The 20,936-nt window shown below is 40.1% G+C and overlaps 1 protein-coding gene across 3 annotated transcripts in view; it reads left to right on the forward strand.

Annotated features, from left to right (window-relative positions):
• The window catches only part of LOC138638573 (ephrin type-A receptor 3-like), a 523,615-nt gene that overhangs the window by 379,129 nt on the left and 123,550 nt on the right, over positions 1 to 20,936 (forward strand). For all 3 annotated transcript variants that reach the window (XM_069727971.1, XM_069727970.1, XM_069727969.1), the window contains 2 exons: positions 11,388 to 11,513; positions 15,279 to 15,464. In XM_069727971.1, coding sequence (XP_069584072.1) covers positions 11,388 to 11,513; positions 15,279 to 15,464 — 312 coding nt within the window. The remainder of the gene's footprint in view (positions 1 to 11,387; positions 11,514 to 15,278; positions 15,465 to 20,936) is intronic.

The following is a 20,936-nucleotide window of genomic DNA, read 5'->3' on the forward strand; positions in this document are numbered from 1 at the left end:
ACAGAGACACAGGGAGAATGAGAATATCCACACAAACACAGGGAGAATGAGAATATCCACACAGACACAGCGAGAATGAGAATATCCACACAAACACAGGGAGAATGAGAATATCCACACAAACACAGGGAGAATGAGAATACCCACAGAGACACAGGGAGAATGAGAATATCCACACAAACACAGGGAGAAGGAGAATACCCACACAGACACAGGGAGAATGAGAATATCCACACAAACACAGGGAGAATGAGAATATCCACACAAACACAGGGAGAATGAGAATACCCACACAGACCCAGGGAGAATCAAAATATCCACACAAACACAGGGAGAATGAGAATATCCACCGAAACACAGAGAGAATGAGAATATCCACACAAACACAGGGAGAATGAGAATATCCACACAAACACAGGGAGAATGAGAATATCCACACAAACACAGTGAGAATGAGAATATCCACCGAGACACATGGAATGAGAATATTAACACAAACACAGGGAGAATGAGAATACCCACACAGACACAAGGAGAATGAGAATATCCACCGAGACACAGAGAATGAGAATATCCACCGAGACACAGAGAATGAGAATATCCACAAAAACACAGGGAGAAAGAGAATACCCACACAGACACAGGGAGAATGAGCATATCCACACAGACACAGGGAGAATGAGAATATCCACACAAACACAGGGAGAATGAGAATATCCACACAAACACAGGGAGAATGAGAATATCCACAGAAACACAGGGAGAATGAGAATATCCACACAGACACAGGGGGAATGAGAATACCCACACAGACACAGGGAGAATGAGAATATCCACACAAACACAGGGAGAATGAGAATATCCACACAAACACAGGGAGAAGGAGAATACCCACACAGACACAGGGAGAATGAGAATATCCACACAAACACAGGGAGAATGAGAATATCCACACAAACACAGGGAGAATGAGAATATCCACACAAACACAGTGAGAATGAGAATATCCACCGAGACACATGGAATGAGAATATTAACACAAACACAGGGAGAATGAGAATATCCACCGAGACACAGAGAATGAGAATATCCACAAAAACACAGGGAGAATGAGAATACCCACACAGACACAGGGAAAATGAGAATATCCACACAAACACAGGGAGAATGAGAATATCCACACAGACACAGGGAGAATGAGAATATCCACACAAACAAAGGGAGAATGAGAATACCCACTGAAACATAGGGAGAATGAGAATACCCAAAGAAACACAGGGAGCATGAGAATATCCACACAGACACACAGAGGATGAGAATATCCACACAGACACAGAGAGGATGAGAATACCCACAGAAACATAGGGAGAATGAGAATACCCAAAGAAACACAGGGAGCATGAGAATATCCACACAGACACACAGAGGATGAGAATATCCACACAGACACAGAGAGGATGAGAATACCCACAGAAACACATGGAGAATGAGAATATCCACACAAACACAGGGAGAAGGAGAATATCCACACAGACACAGGGAGAATGAGAATATCCACACAAACACAGGGAGAAGGAGAATATCCACACAGACACAGGGAGAATGAGAATATCCACACAAACACAGGGAGAAGGAGAATATCCACACAAACACAGGGAGAAGGAGAATATCCACACAGACACAGGGAGAATGAGAATACCCACACAGACACAGGGAGAATGAGAATACCCACACAGACACAGGGAGAATGAGAATATCCACACAGACACAGGGAGAATGAGAATATCCACACAAACACAGGGAGAAGGAGAATATCCACACAGACACAGGGAGAATGAGAATACCCACACAAACACAGGGAGAAGGAGAATATCCACACAGACACAGGGAGAATGAGAATATCCACACAAACACAGGGAGAAGGAGAATATCCACACAGACACAGGGAGAATGAGAATATCCACACAAACACATGGAGAATGAGAATATCCACACAAACACAGGGAGAAGGAGAATATCCACACAGACACAGGGAGAATGAGAATATCCACACAAACACAGGGAGAAGGAGAATATCCACACAGACACAGGGAGAATGAGAATATCCACACAAACACAGGGAGAAGGAGAATATCCACACAAACACAGGGAGAAGGAGAATATCCACACAGACACAGGGAGAATGAGAATACCCACACAGACACAGGGAGAATGAGAATACCCACACAAACACAGGGAGAAGGAGAATATCCACACAGACACAGGGAGAATGAGAATATCCACACAAACACAGGGAGAAGGAGAATATCCACACAGACACAGGGAGAATGAGATTATCCACACAAACACAGGGAGAAGGAGAATATCCACACAGACACAGGGAGAATGAGAATATCCACACAAACACATGGAGAATGAGAATATCCACACAAACACAGGGAGAAGGAGAATATCCACACAGACACAGGGAGAATGAGAATATCCACACAAACACAGGGAGAAGGAGAATATCCACACAGACACAGGGAGAATGAGAATATCCACACAAACACATGGAGAATGAGAATATCCACACAAACGCAGGGAGAAGGAGAATATCCACACAGACACAGGGAGAATGAGAATATCCACACAAACACAGGGAGAAGGAGAATACCCACACAGACACAGGGAGAATGAGAATATCCACACAAACACAGGGAGAAGGAGAATACCCACACAGACACAGGGAGAATGAGAATATCCACACAAACACAGGGAGAAGGAGAATACCCACACAGACACAGGGAGAATGAGAATATCCACACAAACACAGGGAGAAGGAGAATATCCACACAGACACAGGGAGAATGAGAATATCCACACAAACACAGGGAGAATGAGAATATCCACACAGACACAGGGAGAATGAGAATATCCACACAGACACAAGGAGAATGAGAATATCCACACAAACACAGGGAGAAGGAGAATATCCACACAAACACAGGGAGAAGGAGAATATCCACACAAACACAGGGAGAAGGAGAATATCCACACAAACACAGGGAGAAGGAGAATATCCACACAGACACAGGGAGAATGAGAATATCCACACAAACACAGGGAGAAGGAGAATATCCACACAAACACAGGGAGAAGGAGAATATCCACACAGACACAGGGAGAATGAGAATACCCACACAGACACAGGGAGAATGAGAATACCCACACAGACACAGGGAGAATGAGAATACCCACACAAACACATGGAGAATGAGAATATCCACACAAACGCAGGGAGAAGGAGAATATCCACACAGACACAGGGAGAATGAGAATATCCACACAAACACAGGGAGAAGGAGAATATCCACACAGACACAGGGAGAATGAGAATATCCACACAAACACAGGGAGAATGAGAATATCCACACAGACACAGGGAGAATGAGAATATCCACACAAACACATGGAGAAGGAGAATATCCACACAGACACAGGGAGAATGAGAATATCCACACAAACACAGGGAGAATGAGAATATCCACACAAACACAGGGAGAAGGAGAATATCCACACAGACACAGGGAGAATGAGAATATCCACACAAACACAGGGAGAAGGAGAATATCCACACAGACACAGGGAGAATGAGAATATCCACACAAACACAGGGAGAAGGAGAATATCCACACAAACACAGGGAGAAGGAGAATATCCACACAGACACAGGGAGAATGAGAATACCCACACAGACACAGGGAGAATGAGAATACCCACACAGACACAGGGAGAATGAGAATACCCACACAAACACAGGGAGAAGGAGAATATCCACACAGACACAGGGAGAATGAGAATATCCACACAAACACAGGGAGAAGGAGAATATCCACACAGACACAGGGAGAATGAGATTATCCACACAAACACAGGGAGAAGGAGAATATCCACACAGACACAGGGAGAATGAGAATATCCACACAAACACAGGGAGAAGGAGACTATCCACACAAACACAGGGAGAATGAGAATACCCACACAGACACAGGGAGAATGAGAATATCCACACAAACACAGAGAGAATGAGAATACCCACACAAACACAGGGAGAAGGAGAATATCCACACAAACACAGGGAGAAGGAGAATATCCACACAGACACAGGGAGAATGAGAATATCCACACAAACACAGGGAGAATGAGAATACCCACACAGACACAGGGAGAATGAGAATACCCACACAAACACAGGGAGAATGAGAATATCCACACAAACACAGTTAGAATGAGAATACCCACACAAACACAGGGAGAATGAGAGTATCCACACAAACACAGTTAGAATGAGAATATCCACACAAACACAGGGAGAAGGAGAATACCCACACAGACACAGGGAGAATGAGAATACCCACACAGACCCAGGGAGAATGAAAATATCCACACAAACACAGGGAGAATGAGAATATCCACACAAACACAGGGAGAATGAGAATATCCACACAAACACAGGGAGAATGAGAATATCCACACAAACACAGGGAGAAGGAGAATACCCACACAGACACAGGGAGAATGAGAATACCCACACAGACCCAGGGAGAATCAAAATATCCACACAAACACAGGGAGAATGAGAATATCCACCGAAACACAGAGAGAATGAGAATATCCACACAAACACAGGGAGAATGAGAATATCCACACAAACACAGGGAGAATGAGAATATCCACACAAACACAGTGAGAATGAGAATATCCACCGAGACACATGGAATGAGAATATTAACACAAACACAGGGAGAATGAGAATACCCACACAGACACAAGGAGAATGAGAATATCCACCGAGACACAGAGAATGAGAATATCCACAAAAACACAGGGAGAATGAGAATACCCACACAAACACAGGGAGAATGAGCATATCCACACAGACACAGGGAGAATGAGAATATCCACACAAACACAGGGAGAATGAGAATATCCACACAGACACAGGGGGAATGAGAATACCCACACAGACACAGGGAGAATGAGCATATCCACACAGACACAGGGAGAATGAGAATATCCACACAAACACAGGGAGAATGAGAATATCCACACAAACACAGGGAGAATGAGAATATCCACAGAAACACAGGGAGAATGAGAATATCCACACAGACACAGGGGGAATGAGAATACCCACACAGACACAGGGAGAATGAGAATATCCACACAAACACAGGGAGAATGAGAATATCCACACAAACACAGGGAGAAGGAGAATACCCACACAGACACAGGGAGAATGAGAATATCCACACAAACACAGGGAGAATGAGAATATCCACACAAACACAGGGAGAATGAGAATATCCACACAAACACAGTGAGAATGAGAATATCCACACAAACACAGTGAGAATGAGAATATCCACCGAGACACATGGAATGAGAATATTAACACAAACACAGGGAGAATGAGAATACCCACACAGACACAAGGAGAATGAGAATATCCACCGAGACACAGAGAATGAGAATATCCACAAAAACACAGGGAGAATGAGAATACCCACACAGACACAGGGAAAATGAGAATATCCACACAAACACAGGGAGAATGAGAATATCCACACAAACACAGGGAGAATGAGAATATCCACACAGACACAGGGGGAATGAGAATACCCACACAGACACAGGGAGAATGAGAATATCCACACAAACAAAGGGAGAATGAGAATACCCACTGAAACATAGGGAGAATGAGAATACCCAAAGAAACACAGGGAGCATGAGAATATCCACACAGACACACAGAGGATGAGAATATCCACACAGACACAGAGAGGATGAGAATACCCACAGAAACATAGGGAGAATGAGAATACCCAAAGAAACACAGGGAGCATGAGAATATCCACACAGACACACAGAGGATGAGAATATCCACACAGACACAGAGAGGATGAGAATACCCACAGAAACATAGGGAGAATGAGAATACACAGAGAAACACAGAGAGAATGAGAATTTTCACAGAGACACATGGAATGAGAATATCCACACAAACACAGGGAGAATGAGAATACCCACACAAACACAGGGACAATGAGACTATCCACACAAACACAGAGAGGATGAAAATATCCACACAAACACAGGGAGAATGAAAATATCCACACAGACACAGGGAGAATGAGAATATCCACACAAACACATGGAGAATGAGAATATCCACACAAACACAGGGAGAATGAGAATATCCACACAAACACAGGGAGAATGAGAATATCCACACAAACACATGGAGAATGAGAATATCCACACAAACACAGGGAGAATGAGAATATCCACACAAACACAGGGAGAATGAGCATATCCACACAGACACAGGGAGAATGAGAATATCCACACAAACACAGGGAGAATGAGAATATCTACACAAACACAGGGAGAATGAGAATACCCACACAAACACAGGGAGAATGAGAATATCCACACAAACACAGGGAGAATGAGAATATCCACACAGACACAGGGAGAATGAGAATATCCACACAAACACAGGGAGAATGAGAATATCCACACAAACACAGGGAGAATGAGAATACCCACACAGACACAGGGAGAATGAGAATACCCACACAGACACAGGGAGAATGAGCATATCCACACAAACACAGGGAGAATGAGAATATCCACACAAACACAGGGAGAATGAGAATACCCACACAGACACAGGGAGAATGAGAATACCCACACAGACACAGGGAGAATGAGAATACCCACACAGACACAGGGAGAATGAGAATATCCACACAAACACAGGGAGAATGAGCATATCCACACAAACACAGAGAGAATGAGAATATCCACACAAACACAGGGAGAATGAGAATATGCACACAAACACAGGGAGAATGAGAATATCCACACAAACACAGGGAGAATGAGAATATCCACACAAACACAGGGAGAATGAGAATACCCACAGAGACACAGGGAGAATGAGAATATCCACACAAACACAGGGAGAATGAGAATATCCACACAAACACAGCGAGAATGAGAATATCCACACAAACACAGGGAGAATGAGAATATCCACACAAACACAGGGAGAATGAGAATACCCACAGAGACACAGGGAGAATGAGAATATCCACACAAACACAGGGAGAATGAGAATATCCACACAAACACAGCGAGAATGAGAATATCCACACAAACACAGGGAGAATGAGAATATCCACACAAACACAGGGAGAATGAGAATATCCACACAAACACAGGGAGAATGAGAATACCCACAGAAACACAGAGAGAATGAGAATATCCACACAGACACAGGGAGAATGAGAATATCCACACAGACACAGCGAGAATGAGAATATCCACACAAACACAGGGAGAATGAGAATATCCACACAAACACAGGGAGAATGAGAATATCCACACAAACACAGGGAGAATGAGAATATCCACACAAACACAGGGAGAATGAGAATATCCACACAAACACAGGGAGAATGAGAATACCCATAGAGACACAGGGAGAATGAGAATATCCACACAAACACAGGGAGAATGAGAATATCCACACAGACACAGCGAGAATGAGAATATCCACACAAACACAGGGAGAATGAGAATATCCACACAAACACAGGGAGAATGAGAATACCCACAGAGACACAGGGAGAATGAGAATATCCACACAAACACAGAGAGAATGAGAATATCCACACAAACACAGGGAGAATGAGAATATCCACACAAACACAGGGAGAATGAGAATATCCACACAAACACAGGGAGAATGAGAATATCCACACAGACACAGGGAGAATGAGAATACCCACTGAAACATAGGGAGAATGAGAATATCCACAGAGACACAGGGAGAATGAGAATATCCACACAGACACACAGAGGATGAGAATACCCACAGAAACATAGGGAGAATGAGAATATCCCCACAAACACAGGGAGAATGAGAATATCCACACAAACACAGGGAGAATGAGAATACCCACTGAAACATAGGGAAAATGAGAATACCCAAAGAAACACAGGGAGCATGAGAATATCCACACAGACACACAGAGGATGAGAATATCCACACAGACACAGAGAGGATGAGAATACCCACAGAAACATAGGGAGAATGAGAATACACAGAGAAACACAGAGAGAATGAGAATTTTCACAGAGACACATGGAATGAGAATACCCACACAAACACAGGGAGAATGAGAATATCCACACAAACACAGGGAGAATGAGAATATCCACACAAACACAGGGAGAATGAGAATATCCACACAAACACAGAGAGGATGAGAATATCCACACAAACACAGGGAAAATGAGAATATCCACACAAACACAGGGAGAATGAGAATATCCACACAAATACAGGGAGAATGAGAATATCCACACAAACACAGGGAGAATGAGAATACCCACAGAAACCTAGGGAGAATGAGAATATCCACACAAACACAGGGAGAATGAGAATACCCACACAAACACAGGGAGAATGAGAATACCCACACAAACACAGGGAGAATGAGAATACCCACAGAAACCTAGGGAGAATGAGAATATCCACACAAACACAGGGGGAATGAGAATACCCACACAAACACAGGGAGAATGAGAATACCCACAGAACCCTAGGGAGAATGAGAATATCCACACAAACACAGGGAGAATGAGAATACCCACACAAACACAGGGAGAATGAGAATACCCACACAAACACAGGGAGAATGAGAATACCCACAGAAACCTAGGGAGAATGAGAATACCCACACAAACACAGGGAGAATGAGAATATCCACACAAACACAGGGAGAATGAGAATATCCACAGAAACACAGAGAGGATGAGAATATCCACACAAACACAGGGAGAATGAGAATAGCCACACAAACACAGGGAGAATGAGAATATCCACACAAACACAGGGAGAATGAGAATATCCACACAAACACAGGGAGAATGAGAATACCCACACAAACACAGGGAGAATGAGAATACCCACAGAAACCTAGGGAGAATGAGAATACCCACACAAACACAGGGAGAATGAGAATATCCACACAAACACAGGGAGAATGAGAATATCCACACAAACACAGAGAGGATGAGAATATCCACACAAACACAGGGAAAATGAGAATATCCACACAAACACAGGGAGAATGAGAATATCCACACAAACACAGGGAGAATGAGAATACCCACAGAAACCTAGGGAGAATGAGAATATCCACACAAACACAGGGAGACACAGGGAGAATGAAAATACCCACAGAAACATAGGGAGAATGAGAATACCCACAGAAACACAGGGAGAAGGAGAATATCCACACAAACACAGGCACAATAAGACTATCAATACAAATACAGAGAATGAGAATATCCACACAAACACAGAGAATGAAAATATCCACATAAACACAGAGAATGAGAATATCTACACAAGTGCAAAGGGAATGAGAATATCCACACAAACATAGAGAAAATGAGAACACCCACACAGGCACAGAGAAAGTGAGAATATCCCCACAAACACAGGGAGAGTGAGAATACCGAAACAAACTCAGAGAAAAGGAGAATATTCACAAACACAAACAGGGAAGACACAGAAACTCCACGCAGATTTTGTCCATGATTGGATTTGAGCTTAGGGCCACAGTGGTGGAAAGTAACTGTACTAACCTGTGCCATATTACCAGAGTTGAAAAAACAGCAACTAATCAAAAGCTGTCCAAGTGCGATATCATGGGTGCCAGCTCAGGCTATCAGGACTTGTAGAGCACCCATTGGAGCACCCTCTATGAAACATCGAGGCACCAATGTTATGCAAAATAAATCTCGAGCCTTAATAAATACCCTTCATGAACAACTGTTACATAGTTACAGTATATATAAACAAGACAGGTCCATTAAGTTCATTCCTTCTACACCAGTGGTCCATTCTCTATCGCAATATTGTTTATAATCCAGAATGCCACTTGTTGAGAGAAAAATATCTGACCTTTATCTGTGTAACTATAAATTATAGAAGAAATGATTCTCGACTTATTAATGTCTGTCTTTATCTATACTACAAGGATTCGTTGATAACGTTAACCATAACAATAACGTTGTTTCTGACTGAACGTGGTTCAATTGTGCGGTTTGTGCCACATTTCTGTAACTTTTATCATTTCACCTCTTACTATATTTGTGTATCTCTCTAGTAATAAAGATTTTGCATTTTTTTGTACTACTAATGCGACAATTTGTACATTACATAGGGGCTGAAAAGTTTGAGGTCATGACCTTAAGCCCCTCAGTCTTATCTGAAAAAGTCTATATTGCAAATGAAACTTTTCGCAGAGTAAATGGGGGTCTACTACAGATTTCTCTTTGAGGCTATTGAACTTTATGTCACATCTTTTTTATACTTTTATGTTTTTAGTATGTTTTACTATATTGCATCAACATTATTGTCGTCCATTGAATTGTTCAGTACTGTTATACCGGTCATAGTAATTTACGGCTTTGTTAGAACCCAAAATTATGGATTTTGGTGTGAAATACAATTTAAATTTTAATAGAAACACTTTGAACTTGATATTATTTTCGTCTTTTTACACATTTTTGTTCTAAACAAACTCAAAGTAACATTTAGAAGAAAGAGAAACCTTATCTTTATCGTAGAGGAGACCTGCACATCAATTTTTTTCTTTTTTGGGAAATTGCCTGGGACCGAAAATACATTTCCAGCCCCATACTGTGCATCACGTGTGTAAAGACTGAAGAGCGGAACCAGTTTTAGTCTCAAAGAGCGACCATTACGTTTCATGAACCACACATCAGCATTTGGAGGCCTAAACAGACCAAGTTTATTTCCTCCTTGTCCCTTGCTGAGCATGAAGCTCGTGTGTGCGGTTAGATAAGACCGGGGTTGGAGCGGATGTGGGATATGCGCCTTTATCATACGAATAATTGGATTGCTTGCATTAATGGCTAGTTTGGATGAAAGAGGTCGGGCTCTGACACTTCATAGGAGGAATGTTATACAAGACTTTCAATAAAATACTAAAATAATACGCACCTGCAACTACGAGATTTACCCTCCGTTCAATCATTTTCTCTTTTGTATTTCTCAATGTACCACCCTCCTCAATGCCAACTTTGCTGGAAATCAGCTGGAATGAAACACAATGTACCCATGATAGTGATATCTAATGAATCTGTAATACAAGATGTCAGACAGAAAGTATTGTTACGATAGGTATATTTTACAAACTACTAATCACGGCAATGTATACAAGTGAGGATGCTGCCCAGGTGTTCTAGAGCCGGCCGAAGAAGAGTTTCTTTTAACCTATATGTTTTTATGTTGCTAGTGAAGCTGCCTGGGAGCAGAACCTATGTCCACCCGCACACATATGAGGATCCCAACCAGGCCGTACGGGACTTTGCTAAAGAGATTGATGTCTCCAATATCCGAATAGAGCGTGTAATAGGTGCAGGTAAGTGTATGACTTATGTGGCACCTAGTAAATTGTTTCAGCTCTATAGTCATCAATCTTATCACCTAGGAAAGTGTATCGAGAAGATTATATAGGTTTCTTGTCATATAAATGCTAATAACAACTGAAAACTATCTATCTATCTTCGGTATCTTTCTACGGTATCTATCTATCCATCCTTTTAGCCTTCTCTCCCTGCCATTCTCTATCTGTATGTATATCTATGAACATAGTAACATAGTTAGTAAGGCCAAAAAAAGACATTTGTCCATCCAGTTCAGCCTATATTCCATCATAATAAATCCCCAGATCTACGTCCTTCTACAGAACGTTATGGTATTTCATATCTCTATCTATTATTATTATTATTTATTTATAAAGCACCATTGGTTCCATCCATCTCTTTATTTATGCATTCTATGTGTCTTCCTCTTTTGCTTTTATTTTATGTTACAATATATCTTATCTATCTAAAATTATATAAACCATGCACTAACCTATTGTATTTAATTTCTCTTTATTTCTCTTTCATTCATTCTTTCTCTTTCTTTCTTTCTCTCTTTCTTTCTTTCTTTCTTTCTCTCTTTCTTTCTCTTTTTCTTTCTTTTGTTCTCTTTTTTTTCTCTTTTTCTCCCATGAAATCTTTTAGTCTTCAATAGTGTTTTAGCTCACAAAATTTTTGATCTCTGAATCCCCTTTTTTTCATTATAGATCTTCTAGTTTAGAAGCTTTCTCCTCCACATCATCGCTCCTCGGAGTGGGCTTTTGATCAGCAACTTCCCCAATCACATTAGTTTCTCCTTCCCATAGAAGGATCTTAAGTACCTTTGTAGAGAGTACAGTCCTGATTAATGCTGCTCCGTCCATTACCCATTCACTACCAAGATGTTTCTTCGCATTGAAGTGGGAAAAGAACAAGTCCCAACTCCGTGACTTTGATACTAAAAGCTCCTTAATAACATTTGAATGGTTCAGATGCTAAATTCTTCGTAGAAAAGCTAAAAGCAGGAAACTTGCCCTCTTGAACTCCATGTACTCTAGTGTAGGCTGTATAGTAACAGTGCACATCATTTCCAGAGAGGAAAATATGTATTTCTGCAGGATTTACAGACTGAGTGTGCATGACCAGAAGACTGTTTGGGCAGCAGTGAAAATCGTTGCCCAGTTTACCCACCGTTTGCTTCAGCACTGTAACAGTTTGCCCACTACTGGGCTGATTATCTGGGAGACCATTTTAAGTTTTCTTATACAACTTTGTCCTCTGTACCTTTCCACTTGTGTTGCCATATCCCAAGATGAATGGAGCCAAATGACAGCTTACAAAATGATATTATTTTGTGATACTCTGTTGGGAGATGTTTATGTGTGGCTGGATATATGTGACTGCCTAGTGGTTATTAAGAGTTTGCGTTGCAATCAGTGAATGGTTTTGCTAGTGTAATAAAATAAATTTATAGTGTTAAAATTGAAAAATGGTGATTGCATATACTTTTTCTGACTAAATAAATTATCCAGTTAGCAACATATATCGCCTATCTATAGCATAAGTTATAAATGTATGATTTCTCGGGATTCAGACTGCTATAGGACACTTCAAAGTCCCCTGTATGAATAGAGTGGTAATGATCATGTGCGTCCATTGCTCTACTTATCTATAAGAGTGGTGTTCGAACATGCTCATGACTACTCTATTAATACAAGAATAAGACTATTCTCTGTTCTTATGCTAATGGAGATTTAAGCAGTCAGACTCTCAGCAAATCATAGTGAGGAATTATAGGTAAGAATGTAATAATGTATCAAATGTAGATGACATCTTCAAATGCAGGGATTTAATGAGCTCATGAAGTCCATGTGTCTTGCTTTGAGTAGAGCAGGATTAATTCTAGCCTTTCTGCTATCTGGGACCAAAATTGAAATGGGGACCCTCCCATCAGTGAAATTTAAACCAGTAGTGAACAAACAAAATTCCGTTATTGGTTTTAGGTTTTGTTTTTGTTATAATAATTTATTATTATTTAGTTCCCTTAGGTGACTTGAACCTGTGATCGTCTGATCATTTACACTATATACTGCAATACCACAGTGTTGCAATATATAGAATAAATCACTTTCACTTATGATGGAAGCAGCACTAGAACCACTAACAGTATTTGAGTACAGCACCAGAACCACCATCAGTACATTAATTCAGCACCAAAACCACCATTAGCACATGAATCCAGTACCAGAGCCACCATCAGTACATGAATATGACACCAAAACCATCATTATTACATGAATACGGCACCAAGAGAACTGATAGTACATGAATGTAGCACCAGAACTGCTTTCTGTACAGGACTATAGCACCTGAACCACTATCAGTACATGAATACAGCACCAGAATCACCATCAATACATGAATACATCACCCATGAATATATCTCCAAGCTTAATTCAGTGATCAATTGTAATGTCAAGTTAGCCCCCCAATATACTTTGTTATGGCATAAACCACCATCCCCTAGTATGTACTTAGCAATGATTATGAAATACTATTTGTTGTTGTTACTAGTCATCATCAGATTGCAGACCATACAGGGACCACAGAACTGATTCTTACTCATTACAAATAAATATTTACTCCAGGGTACATTACAAATGATTGGAATAATTCTAATTCATATATTTTCCAGTCTTCTGTAGGACATTCTGACAATCTTAAAATAAGGATGCTACAAAATATAAATATCTTGTCATGCTGCTCACCTGAATAATAATTGCCCCTTCACATAATGTGACTCCTACATTGTCCCTCTTCTGGCATATTTCCTGCACATTGTCCTTTCCTATAAAATATGGCTTCACATTTCCCTATAAACATTATGATTGTCTACAATGCTCTCTTTATATAGTTTGATGACCTCCACAGCTCCATATGGCCTCCATTTACAGTATGATGATCCCACAGCTCTCCATATAAACTATGATGGCATCACAGCTCCTTATGCCCAGTATGATTCCTCTTAGCCCCCTCTACACAGTGTGATGGCCCTCACAGCCCACTGCATACAATATAGCAATATAATGGCCCCCACAGCTCACGATGTATAGTATGATGGCCCCAACAACTCCCTCTATTAAAAAAGTGTTCCCCACAGCTCAATATAGATAGATACAGTATGATGTCTGCCTCATGGCAAAAGCGGGTCTGAAGTAGGGTGATGATCAGACCTATGTAAATCCTAAAGGATGACAACAGAAGGCTTAGCATATATTGATGGGCGTCTTGCATTTTGCCTGATACAAGAACAAGAAGAAATAGAAAAAAATATCACTGTGATTGGTTTCTCCAAGAGGAGGCACTTAAGAAAAACTGCATGGGCAGATGCTACGGCCCACTGGGCTAGACGGACCCTGGCACACATGCATTAGACTTACAATAACAAAGGCAGAGATGACAGGACACCCACAGTGTACAACGCCCAGTATCTAAAAACGGTTTTGTTCTCAAATATACAGAAATGTAATGCTTTTATGATCTTGCAATGACAGCGCTCCCATTGATACTGTTCAAATAAAACAATTGCTTAAACAAGATTCAGCTTTTTCAGAACTTATTTGCATTACTCCTATTTCTTAACAAAAATCCAGACCGTGCACATTTTTTTTTTTATGGGTAATAATAAAGATTTAGATAGCAGTGTGCAGAGCATATGATAGTATAACAATCCATATACAGAAATATTCTTGTTAGAGATGATTTGTTTCATGTCTTGACAGGGGAGTTTGGAGAAGTTTGCAGTGGACGCCTAAGGCTACCCAGTAAGAGGGAAATCTGTGTAGCTATTAAGAGCTTGAAGGTTGGGTATGCTGAGAAACAGAGGAGAGACTTTCTAGGAGAAGCCAGCATTATGGGCCAGTTTGATCATCCAAACATTATAAGACTGGAAGGAGTGGTCACCAAATGTAAGTTGTCACTCTACTTCTTCTTCTAATATGTGAAAATATATAAGGCAGAAAAATAAGGTTACATTAACACTGCATAATTATCACATACGAGCATTCCAAAGTGGGCAGTAATAGTACAGGAATCACGTGTAATACTTTAGTTTGACGGATAAAAAGAACTTTTGTGTCATCGTTTCTGGCAACTAATCATGTTGTGTAAACCGTACCGGCACTTCTGTAATAGTTTGCTCCATGGGCATAGGCTTCCATTGTTTTCAGATTGATCAACAAGCATCTGAATCTTGGTATGCCTATTTAAATAGGCATTAAACCACCACTTACCAGCAAACAAGTAGCTGATAAATACAATGAGGCATATTTATCATTTATGACTAATTCTTAGGCAGTGCAAACCTAGACTAGAATGTCCCAGATTTATCACATGGTTCATTATGTATGATACATTTGTCTAATTTTTGGACTGTCTAATTTGACCCCATCCCTACATTGGATGTACTAGTTTGTCCTATTGGCTGGGCGCTCCCACAAAAGGACATATCGGTACATCCTGGTGATCGTGCGGGTGCAGGACTGGTGCCCGCATGCTCACCCTTGGTAGCTCAGCTTAATTGATAGCCAAGAACCAACTGTCATTGCCAGGAGCAGTGCCCTTTAAATGCTGAGATCAATAACAATCACAGTATTTAGAAGGCAGGGAGAGGGAGGGGGCTCACTCTGCCGTCTGATCAGTGCCCCCACAATGTCATCACAGGGACCTGATTGTTGTCATGACAGCACAAGGTCACTGACAACCTCTTGGTCTGTCAGCTACGGAGCCTGATTAGAACATGCCCTGTGCATGGTGTTAGAGCCTTCAGTTAGTGAAAAACTGAAAGTATAATGCATTGCAGTGCTGTTGTGGAAAAAATTTTAGAAAATTATTTTAAAACAACAAAAAAAAGAACAAAAAATAAAATAAAATTATACCGGTAAATAGGTATATGTATGTAAAAACTAAAATTTAAAAAAGCACACGCATTTTAATCCAGAGCAACACAACCTATAGAATTCTCACACTAGTTAAGCCTTTCAGTAAACACCATAAAAAAAAAAAAAAGCAAGGCAAAAAGCTATGCTTCTTCAACATAATGCTGAACGTAAAGTGGAATAAAACGTGATAAAAAGGATGAATATATGGTGCTGGCGGTGTGGTGGCACAGTCGAGTCTATGTTTCATATATGGTGGGAATGCCCATTGGTTTGTGGGCTACGGAATTCAATTTTCTCGCTGTGCAATAGTCTCACTGGTAGCAGAGTTACACCCTTCCCCCATATAGACCTACTTTCCATTTCTCTTGATTCAATCTCAAAGGTATAAAAATATATCCTTAAGGACTTTCTAACAGCTGTTAAGCCAATGTCACTGGAAATTAATAAAAGCTCCAATTTTGGGTGGATGCTAGGAATAGGTTAACAATATTAATAAAATGGAAAACATGATTGCACATTATAACAATCGCCAAGAAGCTTTCCATCGTCAATGGACATGTTGAATATTATTCAATGAGGGGAGTGACCTGGCAATCTGGTTGTGAGAAAATAATTCTTAAAATAGAATGTTGTGGTAGATGTGGTCTCCTCTGAAGTGCTGGTTTCATTAAGTCGTGGTGTTTCGTTTTGTTCCATCACTTCCTCTTCCTTCTAATTATTTTTCTTTCCATCCTCCTTTCTTCTTTACATTTCTCTAGCACACTTAGAATTATTTGATTTATGTAAGAGCTTATATTGATACCTCATCAAGCTAATCATACTTGTGTTCTAATGTTTAAAGATAACTTAATATTAACAACCGTCAACTTGTTTATTGTTATTATTGAACATAATTGGAATGTTCTGTTTTTATATAAATGTTTTTAAACCCCAATAAAAATATTTAAAGTAATAAAAAAGATAAATGTAATTAAAATAGCTGTCTGAAATCATCATCTTGTCCCGCAAAAAGGAAGCTGCCGTACAGCTCCATCAGTAGAGAAATAAAAAACTTACAGTTCTCAGAATATAGCGATCCAAAAACAATTCTTCTTCTAAAAGATAGTTTTTATTGTGTAAAAGTGGCAAAGCATTAAAAAAATTATATACATGTGTTTTATTGGCATACTATACTAACCCGAAGAAAAAAGCTGTCTTATTACATTTACCCCACGGTGAACAACATTAAAAATTCAAAACAAACAAAAAAAAATCCTGATTTGCTGGGTTTATTCATTCTGCCTCCCAAAAATCGGAATAGAAAGCGATAAAAGAACTGTTATGTGCTCAGAAATTATACCAATAAAAATAACAACTCGTCCCTAGTGTTGAGCGATACCGTCCGATATTTGAAATATTTGAAAGTATCGGTATCGGATGGTATCGGCCGATATCCGAAAAATATCGGATATCGCAGATACCGATATCCGATACCAATACAAGTCAATGGGACACAAATATCGGAAGGTATCCTCTATGGTTCCCAGGGTCTGAAGGAGAGGAAACTTTCCTTCAGGCCCTGGGATCCATATTCATGTGTAAAATAAAGAATAAAAATAAAAAATATTGATATACTTACCCTCGGACGCGCTCTGGTTGTAACCGCTGCAACCGCCATGATTCCCTTCCTAAGAATGAGCTCGTAAAGGACCTTCGATGACGTCGCGGCTTGTGATTGGTCACGTGACGTCATCGAAGGTCCTTCATGTGCTCATTCTTAGGAACAGAAGCATGGCGGTTGCAGCGGTTACAACCAGAGCGCGTCCGAGGATAAGTATATCAATATTTTTTATTTTTATTCTTTATTTTACACATCAATCTTCATCCCGATACCGATTCCCGATATCGCAAAAATATCGGATCTCGGTATCGGAATTCCGATACCGCAAATATCGGCCGATACTTGCGGTATCGGAATGCTCAACACTACTCGTCCCACAAAAAACAAGCCCTTGCATGACTGTCAGCTGAAAAATAGAAAAATTGTAGCTCTCAAAATTTGATGATGCAAAAACTTTGTTTTTGTAAAAAAAAAATTATTTTAGTTTGTTATAGTACCCAAACATAAAAAAACAGACCGAAATCTGGTAATCTCAATGACCTGAAGAATAAAGTTGTTTAATCACTTAAACCGCACAAGGAACGAAGTAAAAAATAAAAACAATTCTTGCTGTTGATTTGTTCATTCTGCCTCACAAAGATTGCAGTTAAGCTCGGGACACATTTTTCCTGCACTCTGCTCTGATCGCTTACATCAAGGTTTCCGTGTAAATCTCTGAAATACATGATTTAGATGGAACCCCGGCAGAAGATCCCCCATAATGAGGCAGATGTAAACACTGTGGCCAATGATTCAACAGTGTCTGTCTTTTTAAGCATGCATAAAAGCACAGTCGGTTACAGTTTTCTACAACTCTTAAAAGAAGGATTCCGCTGAACAGAAGCCAGACGGAGACAAGAGTAACTCTGCTGCCTCTGGATTTTCACCTGTATCACAACATTCAGAGATTTGGCTGGAAAACCTGATGTAAATGCTCAGTGCAGAGCAAAGGATACAAATGGTCCAAAATGCTTTTGTACACTGGTGTGAAAAAGTTTAGTTTGGGCACCCATAGTCAAAATTACTGTTATTGTGAACAATTGAGATAGTTGAACATGAAATGATATCTAAAAGGCCTCAAGTAAAAGGTTATACATTGCCTTTGTATTTTAGGCTACACACATATATATATATATATATATATATAGTACAAACCAAAAGTTTGGACACACCATCCTCATGTGAGCCAGTTTTTTTGTAGTGCTTGATGGGTTTTGCCACTGCACTTGGGGACACTTTCAAAGTTTGCCCAATTTTTCAGACTGACTGACCTTCATTTTTTAAAGTAATGATGGCTACTCATTTTTCTTTACTTAGCTGCTTTTTCTTGCCATAATACATATTCTAACAGTCTATTCAGTAGAACTATCACCAGACCTCTGCACAACACAACTGATGGTCCCAACACCATTTATAAGGCAAGAAATACCACTTATTAAACCTGACAGGGCACACCTGTGAAGTGAAAACCATTCCCGCGACTACCTCTTGAAGCTCATCAAGAGAATCCCAAGAGTGTGCAAAGCAGTCATCAACGCAAAAGGTGGCTACTTTGAAGAACCTAGAATATAAGACATAATTTCAGTTGTTTCATGCTTTTTTGCTAAGTATATAATTCCACATGTGTTAATTCATAGTTTTGATGCCTTCAGTGTGAATGTACAATTTTCATAGTCATGAAAATACTGAAAAATCTTTAAATGGGAAGGTGTGTCCAAACTTTTAGTCTGTACTAATATGTATATATATATATATATATATATATATATATACTGCCTCTCTGGAGCTCAGCCACGGTGATCTTGGGGTTCTTCTTTACCTCGCTCACCAAGGCTCTTCTCCCATTTGGCTGGACGGCCAGATCTAGGAAGACTTCCTTCCATTTAAGGATTATGGAGGCCACTGTGCTCTTAGGAACCTTGAGTACTGCAGAAATTCTTTTGTAACCTTGGCCAGATCTGTGCCACAATTCTGTCTCTGAGCCCCTTGAAATAGTTCCTTTGACCTCATGATTCTCATTTGGTCTGACCGGCACTGTGAGCTGTGAGGTCTATTAGCTTAATTAAATACAGCTGAACTCCAATGAAGGAGTAGAACCATCTCAAGGAGAATCACAAGGAAATGGATGGCATGTGATTTAAATATGAGTGTCTGAGACAGGGGTCTGAATACTTATGACCATGTGATATTTCAGTTTTTCTTTTTTAAAAATTTGCAAAAATTACTACATTTCTGTCTTTTTGTGTCAAGAAGGGTTGCAGAGTGTACACTAATGAGAAAAAAATGAACATTAAATTTATCAAATGGCTCCAACGAAACAAGGAGTGAAAAATTTAAAGGGGTCTGAATACTTTCCGTACCCAATATATATATATATATATATATATATATATATATATCAGTCCAAAAAAGGAAGCAGCACACCACTGCCTGTGTATAAGGAGCTATTTTATTTAGCCCATGATGGCGACGTGTTTCGGTTCAGTGTAGCAAGCCTTTTTGAAGCAGTGAACAAAGTGCACAGGATTGAATATTTAAGGCATGTGCATAATCAAAAATGTTTAACAACATTAGTAAAAAAAGGGGACAGTGCCCATCAATATGTGAAATACAAAAAGGGCAGAGCATTATACAGTACAGCATAAATCACATAAAGTGCAGTGCAAATGTGCAAACAAACAGGGGCATATATAGTGTGTATCAAAGCAATAATTGACAATGAAAGCACAGATGTGTGACATTATAGTGAATCAACTCCATGACCTACCCCATAGCATACGATGAGTCAAGCACATAGTGGCATCTTATATTGCTAAATGCGCATGTCAGGAGAAGCAATTCAATTCGGATGTAGCTGGCCA

This window comes from Ranitomeya imitator, chromosome 5, assembly GCF_032444005.1.
Source record: "Ranitomeya imitator isolate aRanImi1 chromosome 5, aRanImi1.pri, whole genome shotgun sequence".
Taxonomy (NCBI): Eukaryota; Metazoa; Chordata; class Amphibia; order Anura; family Dendrobatidae; genus Ranitomeya; species Ranitomeya imitator.